The sequence below is a fragment of the Lutra lutra genome, chromosome 16 (genome assembly GCF_902655055.1).
Source record: "Lutra lutra chromosome 16, mLutLut1.2, whole genome shotgun sequence".
NCBI classification, from domain to species: Eukaryota; Metazoa; Chordata; class Mammalia; order Carnivora; family Mustelidae; genus Lutra; species Lutra lutra.
In genome coordinates, this window is record NC_062293.1 from 50,836,732 (window position 1) to 50,849,896 (window position 13,165).

At 42.4% G+C, this 13,165-nt stretch overlaps 1 protein-coding gene across 1 annotated transcript in view; it reads right to left on the reverse strand.

Moving 5' to 3' along the window:
• LOC125086710 (serine/threonine-protein kinase ULK2-like) overlaps nucleotides 1-13,165 on the reverse strand; it is an 82,375-nt gene that overhangs the window by 25,784 nt on the left and 43,426 nt on the right. Inside the window, 4 exon segments of the mRNA XM_047706042.1 lie at nucleotides 580-866; nucleotides 2,758-2,838; nucleotides 4,767-4,912; nucleotides 8,523-8,736. Of these exon segments, the coding sequence (XP_047561998.1) occupies nucleotides 580-866; nucleotides 2,758-2,838; nucleotides 4,767-4,912; nucleotides 8,523-8,736 (728 nt within the window).

The window sequence follows — 13,165 nt, forward strand, 5'->3', positions numbered from 1 at the left end:
AAGGGGACTACTGTCGTGAGCTCAGCTAAGCTACCCCACAGCACTGCGGACTCCGCGTCACTCCATGTGGCCACACAGCTGCAGGGCCTTGAACGGACACCGGCCCCGCATGCAAGTGCAGGCCCTGGAGAGCAGACTGCGGTCACAAGTACATTTAAATTCTGGAGATGACTCCTCCAACACCCCTGGTGGTCTAGTCTCCCCCATGCCCCAGGCTTTCCCCTTGGATGCTGCACACACGAAGACTCCTGTGGAGCTTACTAGAATCCCAGTTTTTCAGCTCAAACTGACCAATTCTGCTTTAGCTCAGGAACCCCAAAGTCCTCCATCCCGGACCCTAATAAAGCCATGTGCCCCGGGTCCTGTCTCTGTCTGCACCTGCCTGGACATCCCCGTGTAGCCTCTGGAGGCATGCCAGGTACTTCTGCCAAGACACGTGAGCAACGGACTTCTCTGTTCCAGTCTCTCTGTGGTGGTCTGCTGCTGGACCTGAGCTCACCACACGGCACCCCGTGCTCCACGTAACGAACGTTAACTGAACAAAGTCGTCATGCCGACTAAAGAGCTTAAGGAACACACCTTAGTAGGAGAGCCAATGATGGTTGGTAAAGGAGTTTTAAAGAACCAGTCCGAACTGCGAGGAGAGGACCCCGTGTGCTTGGTGGGAGAGGTTCCGAGGCTGCCGGGCCGACTGGGCTGAGGTGAGTAGCTGTACCCAACCCCGGCGTGGGACGGGCACACGGGGTCCGAGTGCTGCTTTCTGAGTTTCTGCTTGTTCTGGTAGATGTCGGTGAGGGTCGGGGCACTCTGCAGCCTAGCACCCGACAGGAGAGACTGTGGTGACGGAGCCGGTGGCACTGGGGAACCTGCCACGGACATGCATACAGGTTAACCCAGAGCACGGGCAAACACTGAAGAAGTCAGAGGACAGTTCTCAAAATGGAAAGTCGAATGAATGTCATGTTCTTCAGGAGATAAAAATTGTGTATTTGGCAAGAGATGATTTTGGGGATAGGTGGTAATGGTGGTGGGTATGTTAGCCGCTCTTAGCAGCAGCTAGCAGATAACTCTAATTAGCACAAGAAAACTACATCATAAATGATCAATGTCAATAAAAACTACAAAAACCTGGGTGCCTGGGTGCCTCCGCTGGTTAAGCGACTGCTTTCAGCTCAGGTCATAATCCTGGAGTCCCGGGATCGAGTCCCACATCCGACTCCCTGCTCCGCAGGGAGTCTTCTTCTCTCACTGACCTCACTCCTCTCGTGTTCTCTGTCTCTCTCTCAAATAAATAAATAAAATCTTAAAAAAAAAACTACGAAAACCTCTGTTGAACTGAAAACAAATGATTTCTACTTTTTATGTGAATGCATACTTGGGGATATCAATGTATTACTCTCTTTTCCCACCTAGCAGCTAAAAGAAACTTTTCAAACCAATCCAGAATAACCTTTTATCTAATTAGATAATACACTTTTCTGGGATTTTATTTCACTTGCCTAAAAATCACAAGCAAATATGGATAGTTTAATTATTTTTATTAGTCTCATGAATGAAATTCATTTGTAACCTAAAGCGTCCCTGTTCCCCACAAAGAAAACCCTCGTCCACAGGAACTCTTGCCTCCTCAGGGGACACCGCAGTAAGAGCCTGAGAAATAGGGTCCTGATACGGTGAACGGCTGGAACGGCAAGAGGACTGCCCCGCACAGACCTTGTTGCCAACTTCAGCTCTACTAAGCCAGACCGGAGCTCCAGATACAAATTCTTCGGAACTTGTTGCAAGCCAAACTACCCCCAATAATTTATAGGTACGGACCTATAACCATAATCTTCCCAAAAAGGAAATTGTAGTTTTTGCTACTGACTGCTTCTAGCCTAATCTCATCCTAAATCTGGTATTTAATCTTTCAGAACTGGGTTCTGCCGACTCTGTGTGCGTGTGTGTGTACGTGTATATATGCATAAATATGCACATAGAAATAAATAAAATTAGTAGCAGAATGTTATAAATCTGGAAAAAGTTATCTAAGGTTTATTTTTAAGGAAACACAAAATATGAAAAACTGAAAAACTAAGAAAAGGTGCTTTCCTCAGTGACTCAGGATTCCTTTAATTAGCCAACTCCTCACATTCACATATAAAATTTGACTAATAAAAGTGTGATTTGCACATATCTTTTATATATTTTATATTAAAGCAAATAAACTATATTTCTTGTTTATCTCATGCTAACTAGCAGCTGTTATCAAGAACAGTATTAAAGGAACGAAATTTCATTTTCTAGATTGGTTTTCTTTCCTTTTTTTTTTTTTTCAAAGATTTTATTATCTACTTGACAGAGAGACAGTAAGAGAGGGAACACAAGCCAAGAGGGTAGGTGGGAGAGGGAGAAGCAGGCTTCCCGCCGAGCAGGGAGCCCGACACAGAGCTCAATCCCAGGACCCTGGGATCACGACCTGAGCCGAAGGCAGAAACCAACTGAGCCACCCAGGTGCCTCTAGATTGGTTTTTATTATCTACGTGACAATGACCAAAATTTAGCTCCGTTAATTAACAACTTCCAAGAGAAAAGATACCCAAAGGAGATATCTGATTAACTATACGATATGCTAAAGCCTATTAGACCAAGATCCTAGAAAGTAGGACAACAGAATATTTCATATCAGTTCTATTCCTTTGGTAAGGCTAGAAAAACATAACTGAAATCCACTTATAACAGGATTAAAATTATTAATATGCCAAACAGATCTCCTACCTGATGAGTTTCTACTCCTGGATTCGTGACCCTGAGGATGCCCACAGCAGCACTGACTCAGCTGCTCCGGAATGGTCCCAACTGTGAGCAGGGAAACGGGGAAGAGAGAGGATTCAAAACCAGTGCCGGAAGGAGCAGGTGAGCCATGCACCAGCTGCACCGTACATGACAGTCGGCAAACCCAGATGAGCACAGCTTTATTCCAGCGGGCACTTACTGACCAGCGTGCAGGATGCAGGGTGCTGGGCACACAACGATTGAAAGAACCACAGAATCAGCCTTGAAACAAGGGCAACAGGAAAGAAAGCCACGGGAACAAACCAATGCCTGCAACTGGTAGGTGACTTCAGACCGAGGAGGAAGGAGCTCGTGGTGTTGGAGGCTGTGGAGCTGCAGGGGGCCCAGCCAGGGGACTGCACAGCCGGCGGATGGCCCAGCTGCTGTCCTTCTGCACCCACCACGCTCCTGCCGCCCGTCCCAAGCCTTGCTCCCTGAGGCTGCTCACAGCCAACACCTGCACGTGGACGCGGCACTCGTTCAGGCTGGTTCAAGCAGGTCAGGAAATTTGGACCATCTAGGGCTTGGGGACACCCCTGGGGCCTGGCTAAAACGTCCTTAGAATTAATTCACTCTAGTCACTCTATTCAAGGTTCCTGGGCCCACTCCTCCTACCTCCCCCTCTCCCTCACAGGGGTCAGGGCTGCAACGAGGTCTGAAGGGCCTCCCCCAGAGCCCTCCTATCCCTGCCCCTCACACCCATCCCAGGCGCCTCCCCTGTCGTTTTGGCACGTCTCTGCAGCTCCCTTCTCTGCATCCACCTCTGAGAACCCAAACCAAACAGAGGAAGAGCTGGGAGAGCTCAGGGAGATAAAGCAGACAGGAGACGTAGGTCTATAACCAGATGGTTACACAGGCAAGCAAGGTTAGAGCCCGAGGAGGGGCCTTTTCCTTGAGGGCAAGGACAAGGTTTGGCTCTTGTCTCAGGAGACCCTGAGGTGCCCCAGGAACTGCTGAGGGGGTGAGGGAGGGCCAGGATTTTGTTCAGGGAAGATTTTTCAGCTAAACAGCAGCTTCGGAACCACTGCAATAGGAGTGGTGATACACATTTTTAAAAACTATCATTATGGTGGGGTTTTTTTTGAATCAGGGCTCCTGGGCATACTTCAATCCTTCGCACTCTGCCTCCTTTTGGAATTTCTTCATGTTCCCTACTCTTATCTCAGCAGTTTTGCCTGAGAGTTGAGCCCTATACAGGGGTATAAAAATTTACCTTTTAGAAGTAAAAAAAATACATATCTATTTATATGGGGGGCCCAGTTTGAGACCTGCTGCCCCGGGGCCCTCTCTGCCCCTGACCCCGCTCTGCCCCGTGACACCGGTGCCCTCTCCCTCAGATTCTGCAGTCTCAGCCGCTTTGGCCTGTCTTGCATGTTTTCTGAAGTTGGAGCATTTTGTCTCTCAGTTCATGAAACCTGTGGTTTTAGGTTCGTTTTTCTGTTTGTTTGGGGTTTTGTTGCCTGGGCTGTGGGGCTGCTCGTGCGGGGATCCCCGCTGTGCCCTGCAGACTTCCCAGGCGAGGTGGAAAGACCCAGGCTGAAGCTGCCACCATCTTCCTCCCGGAGCTGGAAGGCCCCCGGGGGACCCAAGCCAGCGCTGCTGTACACACGAGTGTCTCTTAATCCTCACAAATCTGAGTGGTCAGTAGGGTAGGTGTTTCACGCAATTATTATCTAGAGTTTCTGATTTTGTGCGTTTGGAGCCCAAACCCAGTGGAGATACTTTTTATCCATGAGATCCATTTCACATTTCCAACAGCCGTCCCGACAAAGATAAATGTATCTGGGGATGCTGACACGGGCCCGGGAGAAGGTCGAGAGTGGGCGGGGTACGATATGGCTCCCCGTCAGCTGAAACTCACTGCCATCATGAGCCACCGCTCCTAAAGACAGTGTCATGTCAGATCTGCCACAGTGGAAAAAAGGTGAAAACAACAGTTCCACTCTCCTTACCCAAAGGGGAAGGTGAGTAAGGCCTGGAAGACCCAGTGGAGAGTCTTCGTCCGACTGTCTGCACTGTGTCTGCGGGCGCCGGGGAGCAGGATCCCAGCCGGAGGAAGCCCAGTGGGCTGGTGTTGGACCTTCGTACCACTGCAGATCTGAAAAGAAAAATAAAATGACTCCCTTTCTGGCAGGTTCTGGGCTCTCCTTCCTTTTTTCTACAACTTCTTAACAACACGTCAGGGAGTAGAACTTTTAAAACTATGTAATATAATCACATGGAACAAATAGAAAACGTATAAAGTTATATGGCGTGAAGTCTCCCTCCCATCCTTATATTCTGTCTGCCTACTTCTCGACACTCCCTCAGTCCTACTCCAAAGGTTACCACTATTTTTAGTTTCTAAGATATCCTTTCAGAATTCCTTAAGTCATATACAAGCAAACAAACTGAAAATATAATCTTATTTTCATCTTGTTTTAACAAAGGTAATGTATACCATACCATTTTCTTTTTTTTGTTTGTTTTTGGTTCCCTTTATACACTTAAAATTACTGAATATCCCAGAAAAAAAATTTTTTTAAGAGAGGGAGAGAGAGGGGATTGGGGGTGGAGGGGCAGAGGAAAAGAGAGAATCTTAAGCAGGTTCCACACCCAGCACAGAGACCAACACAGGGCCTGATCTCACCACCATGAGATCATGACCTGAGCTGAAATCAAGAGACAGATGCTTAAATGACTGAGCCACCTAGGCACACCTATCCCAGAGTTTTTATTTATAAAACTTGAATCTATCAAAACTTACTGTATGAGAAGCTAAAACTGAAAACAACTGGTAATTAATAATTCATTAAAAGGAATAAACTTATTACATGTAACGTAAGATTATGAAAATTAATTATATTTTCCAAACAAAATAAACTCATGAGAAGCACGACACTGTTTTACATTTTTTTAAATATATGATGTCTGGCTCGGTAGCTGGGATTCTCAGAATTGTTTGTGCATTCAATCTTTTCTGTAGCACATATATGGGGGACTCGCATAGGAAAATCCAGCCTTACACGGACATGTAGCCAGAAAAGGGAGGAATATTTTGGTAGCCTTTTCAGATTTTTGTGATGCTTGTCTTGGAGACTACACCAAAACTCAGCCATTGGACTCCTGGATGATCTAAAAGAATCATTGCAATGTGGAATCTGAAACCATGCCAATGAAATTTTGTTTTACACCAGGCTCTAATCCTTTGCAAGGTATCTTGTGCTTGGACTAGATTTTTTTATCCATGCACGATTTTTAAACACTTGGCATTCTGAATGAGTATATGCAGGTATTCCAAATGTTGACATATCACACAGTATCAAAAAGTCACATCCATAACAAAATATCGCCACAAATCTTAACAGAAGTGGCCATCAAGGCATAAGAGAAGCTGTCAAGATCACAGTGGTGAATATGGTGAGTATATTTTCAAAAATTCTAATTTTTGCTCAAGAGCTCAAATTTTATGTCAGTTGTTTTCTAGGAACGGCAGACTTCGTTCAACTGTTTTCAACAAAATGGCTGCCCAATGCCCACAACTGATAGCTTGTCAGCTGTTCGCCCATGAAAAAATGGTGTTCCATGAAAAACAGGGTGAGTTCAACTTGCAACTGAAACAATCATGCAAGTGCTTTTCCTTAAAAGAACTACTCCAACGTGCACCAAAAGTGCTTTATGCCCACAAGCTACTTAAGGTTGCGATTTTCAGGGCGCCTGGGTGGCTCAGTGGGTTAAGCTGCTGCCTTTGGCTCAGGTCATGATCTCAGGGTCCTGGGATCGAGTCCCACATCGGGCTCTCCGCTCAGCAAGGAGCCCGCTTCCCTCTCTCTCTCTCTCTCTGCCTGCCTCTCTGTCTACTTGTGATCTCTCTGTCAAATAAATAAATAAAATATTTTAAAAAAAAAAGGTTGCGATTTTCAAAGAGAAATAGTAACTTTTACTGCTTCCTTAAAGACATTCCTTGGTACCACTACTGTGTGGTGGTAAGAGATATGAAAAATCACAGTGCATTTGGGTGCCACTACCTTGATGCATTTTAAGGCACCAGCAGTTTGCACGTCATTGCTTCTGTATCATTAGTGCATATGTCAACTTAGCGAAAAAAAGCAAAGAGTGTCCCAGTATCATTATGAAAATAGTCTTGACCTCATGAACCTTTCAAAAGGGAGTCACACACAAACCACACTTTGAAAATCACTGCTAATTCTGCTATTACTATGCTTTTCTCATTTTATAATATACCTTGGAAATTTTTCTACCTCAGTACAGAGAGAGCTTCCTTCCTCTTCAAGGAAGGTGCTCCACTGTCACAGACGGACGTTAAGGACTCAGTCACTTACTGGTGGGCACTTGGCTTATTTCTTATCCCCTGCTATTATCAAATTAACAACCTGTATATGTGTAGCTTCATACACAGGCAAGGACTGTGTAGCTACAGAATAAGTTACCAGAAGTTCTAGTGCTGGGCTCAAAAGATATATGCATTAATAATTTTCACAGGTTTTGCGCTAAAACATCCTTTGTAGAAAGCTCTCATGAGTTTTCATCTCATCCTATGACAGCGTGAATCTTTTTTCATTCATTCAACTATGCATTTGGTGAGCCCTTTTAATCTAAAATCATCTACTCTCCAATTCTAGAAAACTTTTTCTTGATTATTTCCTGGAAATTTTCTTCTTTAACTTGTTCTTTCTGGAATGCCCACATTCCCTAATGCTGGAAGAATATTTTTTATTCATAGTTTCCATCTTTATTTGATTCATCTATTTCAGATACAGCCTCAACTTTGTCTTTCAACATTTTTTTTTCAGTTATATTTTGGAATGTCCAAGAGGTCTTTTTGAAGTTGATGGTTTTCAACAGCATTCTGTTCTAATTTACAGATGCAGTCTCTACCCTACTTCTCAGGGTACACATTTTCCACATAAGCTTTCTTTTCTTTGTATTCTTGCTATTTCGTCCAGATTGCACTTTTTTGTCTTCAGCCTTACGCCTCACTTGCAGCCCTGCCTTCCCTGAGCTCTGGGGGCTGGGGTCTTGGGGGCACCATGGGGCACTCTGACGCTGGCCCTACTATAGCGGGGCCCCCTTTATCTTTTTTCTGTTTTCCAGAAAGGTGCTGAAACCTCTCATCCACTGACCATGTGTTCTTATCTGACTTAGCTTTGTGGACTTAGACCTTTTCGTTCTTGCTACCTTAGTGGTAGTTTCAGTTGGGTTTCAGGATGTAGAGGAAATAAATGATATGTAAATGATCTGTACAACCAGTGAGGTTTCATCTTTAATAAATTCTTCCTTAATTCTTAAGAGTTATTATATATATATATATATCCTACTATATCATCCAGCTAAGCTTAACCACCATTTAAATAGATTCATTATAGGGGTGCCTGGGTGGCTTAGTGGGTTAAGCCTCTGCCTTCGGCTCAGGTCATGATCTCTGGGTCCTGGGAAGAAACCCCGCATCAGGCTCTCTGCTCAGTGGGGAGCGTGCCTCCCCCTCTCTCTCTGACTGCCTCTCTGCCTACTTGTGATTTCTGTCTGTCAAATAAATAAATAAAATCTTTAAAAAAATAGATTCATTACAGAAGTTTTTTATTCTTCAGTTTTGTACACCTCCATGATACACACAGGTAAAGGATTATGTTAAACCACGGAAAGTAATAGATCTTTCAAAAACAACAAATTTTTTAAAAGAAAAAGAAGGGGAAAAAATACTCGCTTACCTTGGAGAACCATGTATATTTGTGCCAGAGCTGGCAGGAGATGTAAGATTCTGCTCTATGCGCTGATAATTCCTTATCTGAGTAGGAACTGGAATTGGTGCTGTCTCACTGTGAGGCGACACAGTGGGCTGACACTGACTGCAATGATCATGGATTGAAAAAGGAAAGAAATCCAAGTGAGACTGTTTCTCTTTCATTTGACACCTTGGTGATATTTAGAGAAAATTCTAGAAGAGACCAAATGATCACGTTCATGTGAATAAAAAATGATCATTTCAAAAATAAGGCCAAAAAAAAAAAAAAAAAAAAAAAAACCACACTGGAACTCTCCAGGCATTTATAAGCGTTTTGAGGACTAAGAATCGTAATAAGAACTGGAAAAACATTCCTCTGCAACAGTAGAAGTCTGTAGGCTGGCAAATTTTTGTTTCATCTGCTCACGTTCTGCTATTCATTATTATGTGAGGAGAAAAAAATATTTCTAGGAAAATATGCTGGGTAAAAGAACAGGAAGTTCAAGAGCAAAGATGACTGGAATGTTTACAAAAGTCATGAACGCAGTAAGCATTCCCAAAGAACTCTGACTTTTAAAAAGATTGAAAATAACACTGTACAACTCTCAAAGCACATGACTGATCTGAGGTCCACATGTTGAAGTGTTAGTGCTGGGTTTCTGTAATAGCCTCTCTCCTTGCTTTTCATAAATTTGGAAACAGTATGTCCTTTCGATTCAATCTACAACCTATCAAAAACATCACGGACAATACTGGACCTTAAAAAAGATGATTTATTTCATTATTCTGTCTGTCTATAATACTAAAAAGCCCCATGAATCTAACATTTTTTCTCAAATTACATTGCAGATATAAAGAGATCGGAGATCTAGTTAGCTAACAAACAGTATGATTATCTTTTAAAGTGTCACTTTAGGGCTTTCTGAACCATTAGACTATCTCATATTTAAATAAAAAGAAAATCTCATCCATCATAGAGATCGTAGCTGCTTTCCCCAATAGCCCAACCATTTATTTTGACTTCTCATCTTGCGAGGAAACTACATCTTTGGTAGTAATAATTTTATAATTTTATATAACTTGAAAATTTAAAAAATTAAACAAAACAAAACAAAAAACTTCTACTACTGGAAACTAAACAGTGACAAGTGTAACATTAACTATCTTTTAAATACAATGATTTGTGCTTTTAATATTTATATACCTAATTGTGAAGTTGATCTATAACCTGAAAATTAAACAAAACAAAACAAAAAACTTCTACTACTAGAAACTAAACGGCATTATAAGACTTCACTCACCAACCATAGTGCCTGCAACCCAGAGCACACAGGCCTTAGAGCCCAAATTCCACTGAAAGGCCAACCAGCAAGGCCATCAAGGATCAGAATGTGAAGGAAGAAATATCATCTTTCTACAGTCTCACTTCAATGAGTAAGTACACTGTTGGTGAAGCAAGTACATCGAGGGCTTTTTTTTAAAAAAACATATACATTTTCAAGTTCTGATATTTTCCTGTACTAGTTAATCACCAAAGGAAAATTAGAGTGGAATAAAATTACCCCAAGAAGTAAACTTAGCAACCTCATACATAATGCAAAGCCCCTGTCCCAGGGAATCTCAGGCAATCCTCCCCCAGCATGTGAGGATGTGAGCAGCCATGGCAGGTGTCCTGTAAATCTGGTGTCTGGACAGAATCTCCAAGCAGACTTGCTCCACCTACACAGTCTTCCCTGGAGAAATTCGCAGAGCACCAGCTAGCTAAGACCACTGCAGCCACTTTTCTGTCTAGCTTTATATTAATAACACTATTCAACCACCACCTGACTCCCTAAGCCCAAGGTGAGGAGAGGGCAGGTCTACGTAGGCCCCTAGTCTCCAGCACGAGTGGAAAGTCCTCTTTGACCTGCATTGAATACTAGAAAGACTAAGCAGTCTGCCCAAATAAATATGCTGTGATTTTATTGAAATGAAGAATTTTTGTCTAGAGGTCAGTATTTTCCTGGAAAGAAATACAGTGAAATATTTCAAAACAATTTCAATAAAAGTGAGGTTCTAAGGGAAGAGTGAGATATACTACCACTAACATTATAACGACTGGACTACGAGATGATAGTTGTTAGGACATGGAGCTCCAGGATTTCAATGTCTCTGCAGAGAATAGGTCTTGTTCCTGCATCAGACCATTTTGATTTTGATTCCCTATGGCCCGGGCGCAGATGGTGCCTTTCTTTGCTGCATAATTTTAATGTATTTGTAATAATCTGTTTCCACATGCACTTAATATCCTGTGGTACAGTGTATGATTTTTTTTAAACTACTCACTACCTCTCTCTGAACCCTTTTCTACAGCCCCTATTGTGTGTACTCCTGCCACAATCCCTGGGCAGCAGGCTGAGAGAGCAGCTCCCATGGGGGACATGCTGTTCCCTCTGAAGAGCAGAAGCTGACAGAGCCATTATACAGTTCTGCTATCACTATTGTTTCCCTCTCTTGGAAGACCGGCATGTCCCAATTCCTGTATAGAGTCTGAGACAAAAGTACCAAAAAAGCTATAGATCTATGTGATTATTAGGAACACATAAACATGCAATTTGTGACATCAGGAACATAAGGGGGAAGGGGAAGTAAACTCCCATACTCTCTATAGTAGAATTTTTGTATGCAACTGAAGTTCAGCTTAAAATGGATTGTTGTATTTTTTTTTTTAAGATTGTATTTACTTATTTGACAGAAAGACAGAGAATACAAGCTGGGGAGCAGCAGGCAGAGGGAGAAGCAGACTCCCTGCTGAGCAGAGAGCCTGATGTGGGACTCGATCCCAGGACCTGGGATCATGACCTGAGCCGAAGGCAGAGGCTTTAACCCATTGAGCCACCCAGGTGCCCCTTAATTTAATTTATGAAAAGACTTTATTTATTTGAGAGAGAAAGAGAGAGAGCATGAGAGGGGTAAGGGTCAGAGGGAGAAGCAGACTCCCCACTGAGCTGGGAGCCTGAAGCAGGACTTGATCCTGGGACTCCAGGATCATGACCTGAGCCAAAGGCAATCACTTTACTGAGCCACCCAGGCGCCCAATAAATCTTAAAAAAAAAAAAAAAAGATATTCCATGCAAATAGTAACCAAAGGACAGCAGGAGTGGCAATATTAATATCAGACACTTTCAGCCAAACACTGTTACAAGAGACAAAAAGAGACATTACTAAAGGGCCAATTAGCCAGGAAAGTATAACAATTATAAATATTTATGCACCAAACATCAGTGCTCCGAAATATATGAAGCAAGTATTGACAGAATTGAAGGGAGAAATAGACAATTCCACACTAACAGCTGAACAACTCAATACTCTGCTTTCAATAATGGACAGAACAACCAGATGAATGAGCAGTAAAGAAACAGGACTTGAACAACGTTCTAGACCCTGTAGATATAAACAGAACACCCTTCCCACCACGAACAGAAGAATATACATTCTTCTCAAGTGCACATGAAACATTTTCCAGGATAGACCACATATTAGGCCACAAAACAAATCTTAAAATTTTAAAAGACTGAAATCATACAAATTATCGTTTCCAATCATGATAGATAGAAAGTAGAAATCAACAGAAGAAGGAAAACTAGAAAATCCACAAATACAGAGAAACTGAACAACACACTCTCCCATCCAAGTACTAACCAGGCCCGACCCTGCTTAGCTTCCGAGATCAGACGAAATCAGGCGCGTTCAGGGTGGTATGGCCGTAGACTAAACAGCAAATAAACAAACAATAGGTCAAAGAAGAACTCACAAAATAAATCAGAAAATGTCTTGAGAAAAATGAAAATATAAATACAACATACCAAAACTTATGGAATACAGCAAAAGCAGCACTAAGATAGATGTTTATGACTGTAAATGCTAACATTACAAAAAAAAACCAAACTCAAGTCAAAAACTTAACTTTACCCCTCAAATTATAAAAAGCAAAACCTAGGAGCACCTGGGTGGCTCAGTCAGTTGGGCATCCAACTCTTGCTTTTGGCTCAGGTTGTTATCCCACGGGTTGTAAGATCAAGCCCCACGCTGGGCTCCATTCTCAGCAGGGAGTCTGCTTGAAGATTCTCTCCCTCTGCCGTTTCCCCCACTCACACACACTCAGGCACTCTCTCTCCAAAATAAATAATCACAAAAAAAAAAAAAAGGTACAAACTAAACCCATTTCCTAAAAAAAAAAAAAAGGAAATCATGAAGATTAGAGCAGAGATAAACAAAACTGAGAAAGCAGAAAAATTAAACTAAGAGTTGGCATTTTAAAAAAATCAACAAAACCAACACTTAGCTGGGTTAAGTAAGAAAAAGAGAAGACTCAAAATCAGAAATGAAAGAAGGAATGACAACTAATGCCACAGAAATAGAGAGGATTATAACAGAATACCATGAACAAACAAGTGCTTGCCAACAAGTTGCATAACCTACAAGAATCTGATAACTTTCTACAAACACAGCCTACCAAGTTTGAATGATAAAGGAAGAGAAAAATCTGAACGGACCATAACTAGTTAACGAGATTGGATCAGTAATCAAAACTTCCCAGTAACATAAAAGCCCAGACCAGATGTTTCACTGGTGAATTCTACCAAATAT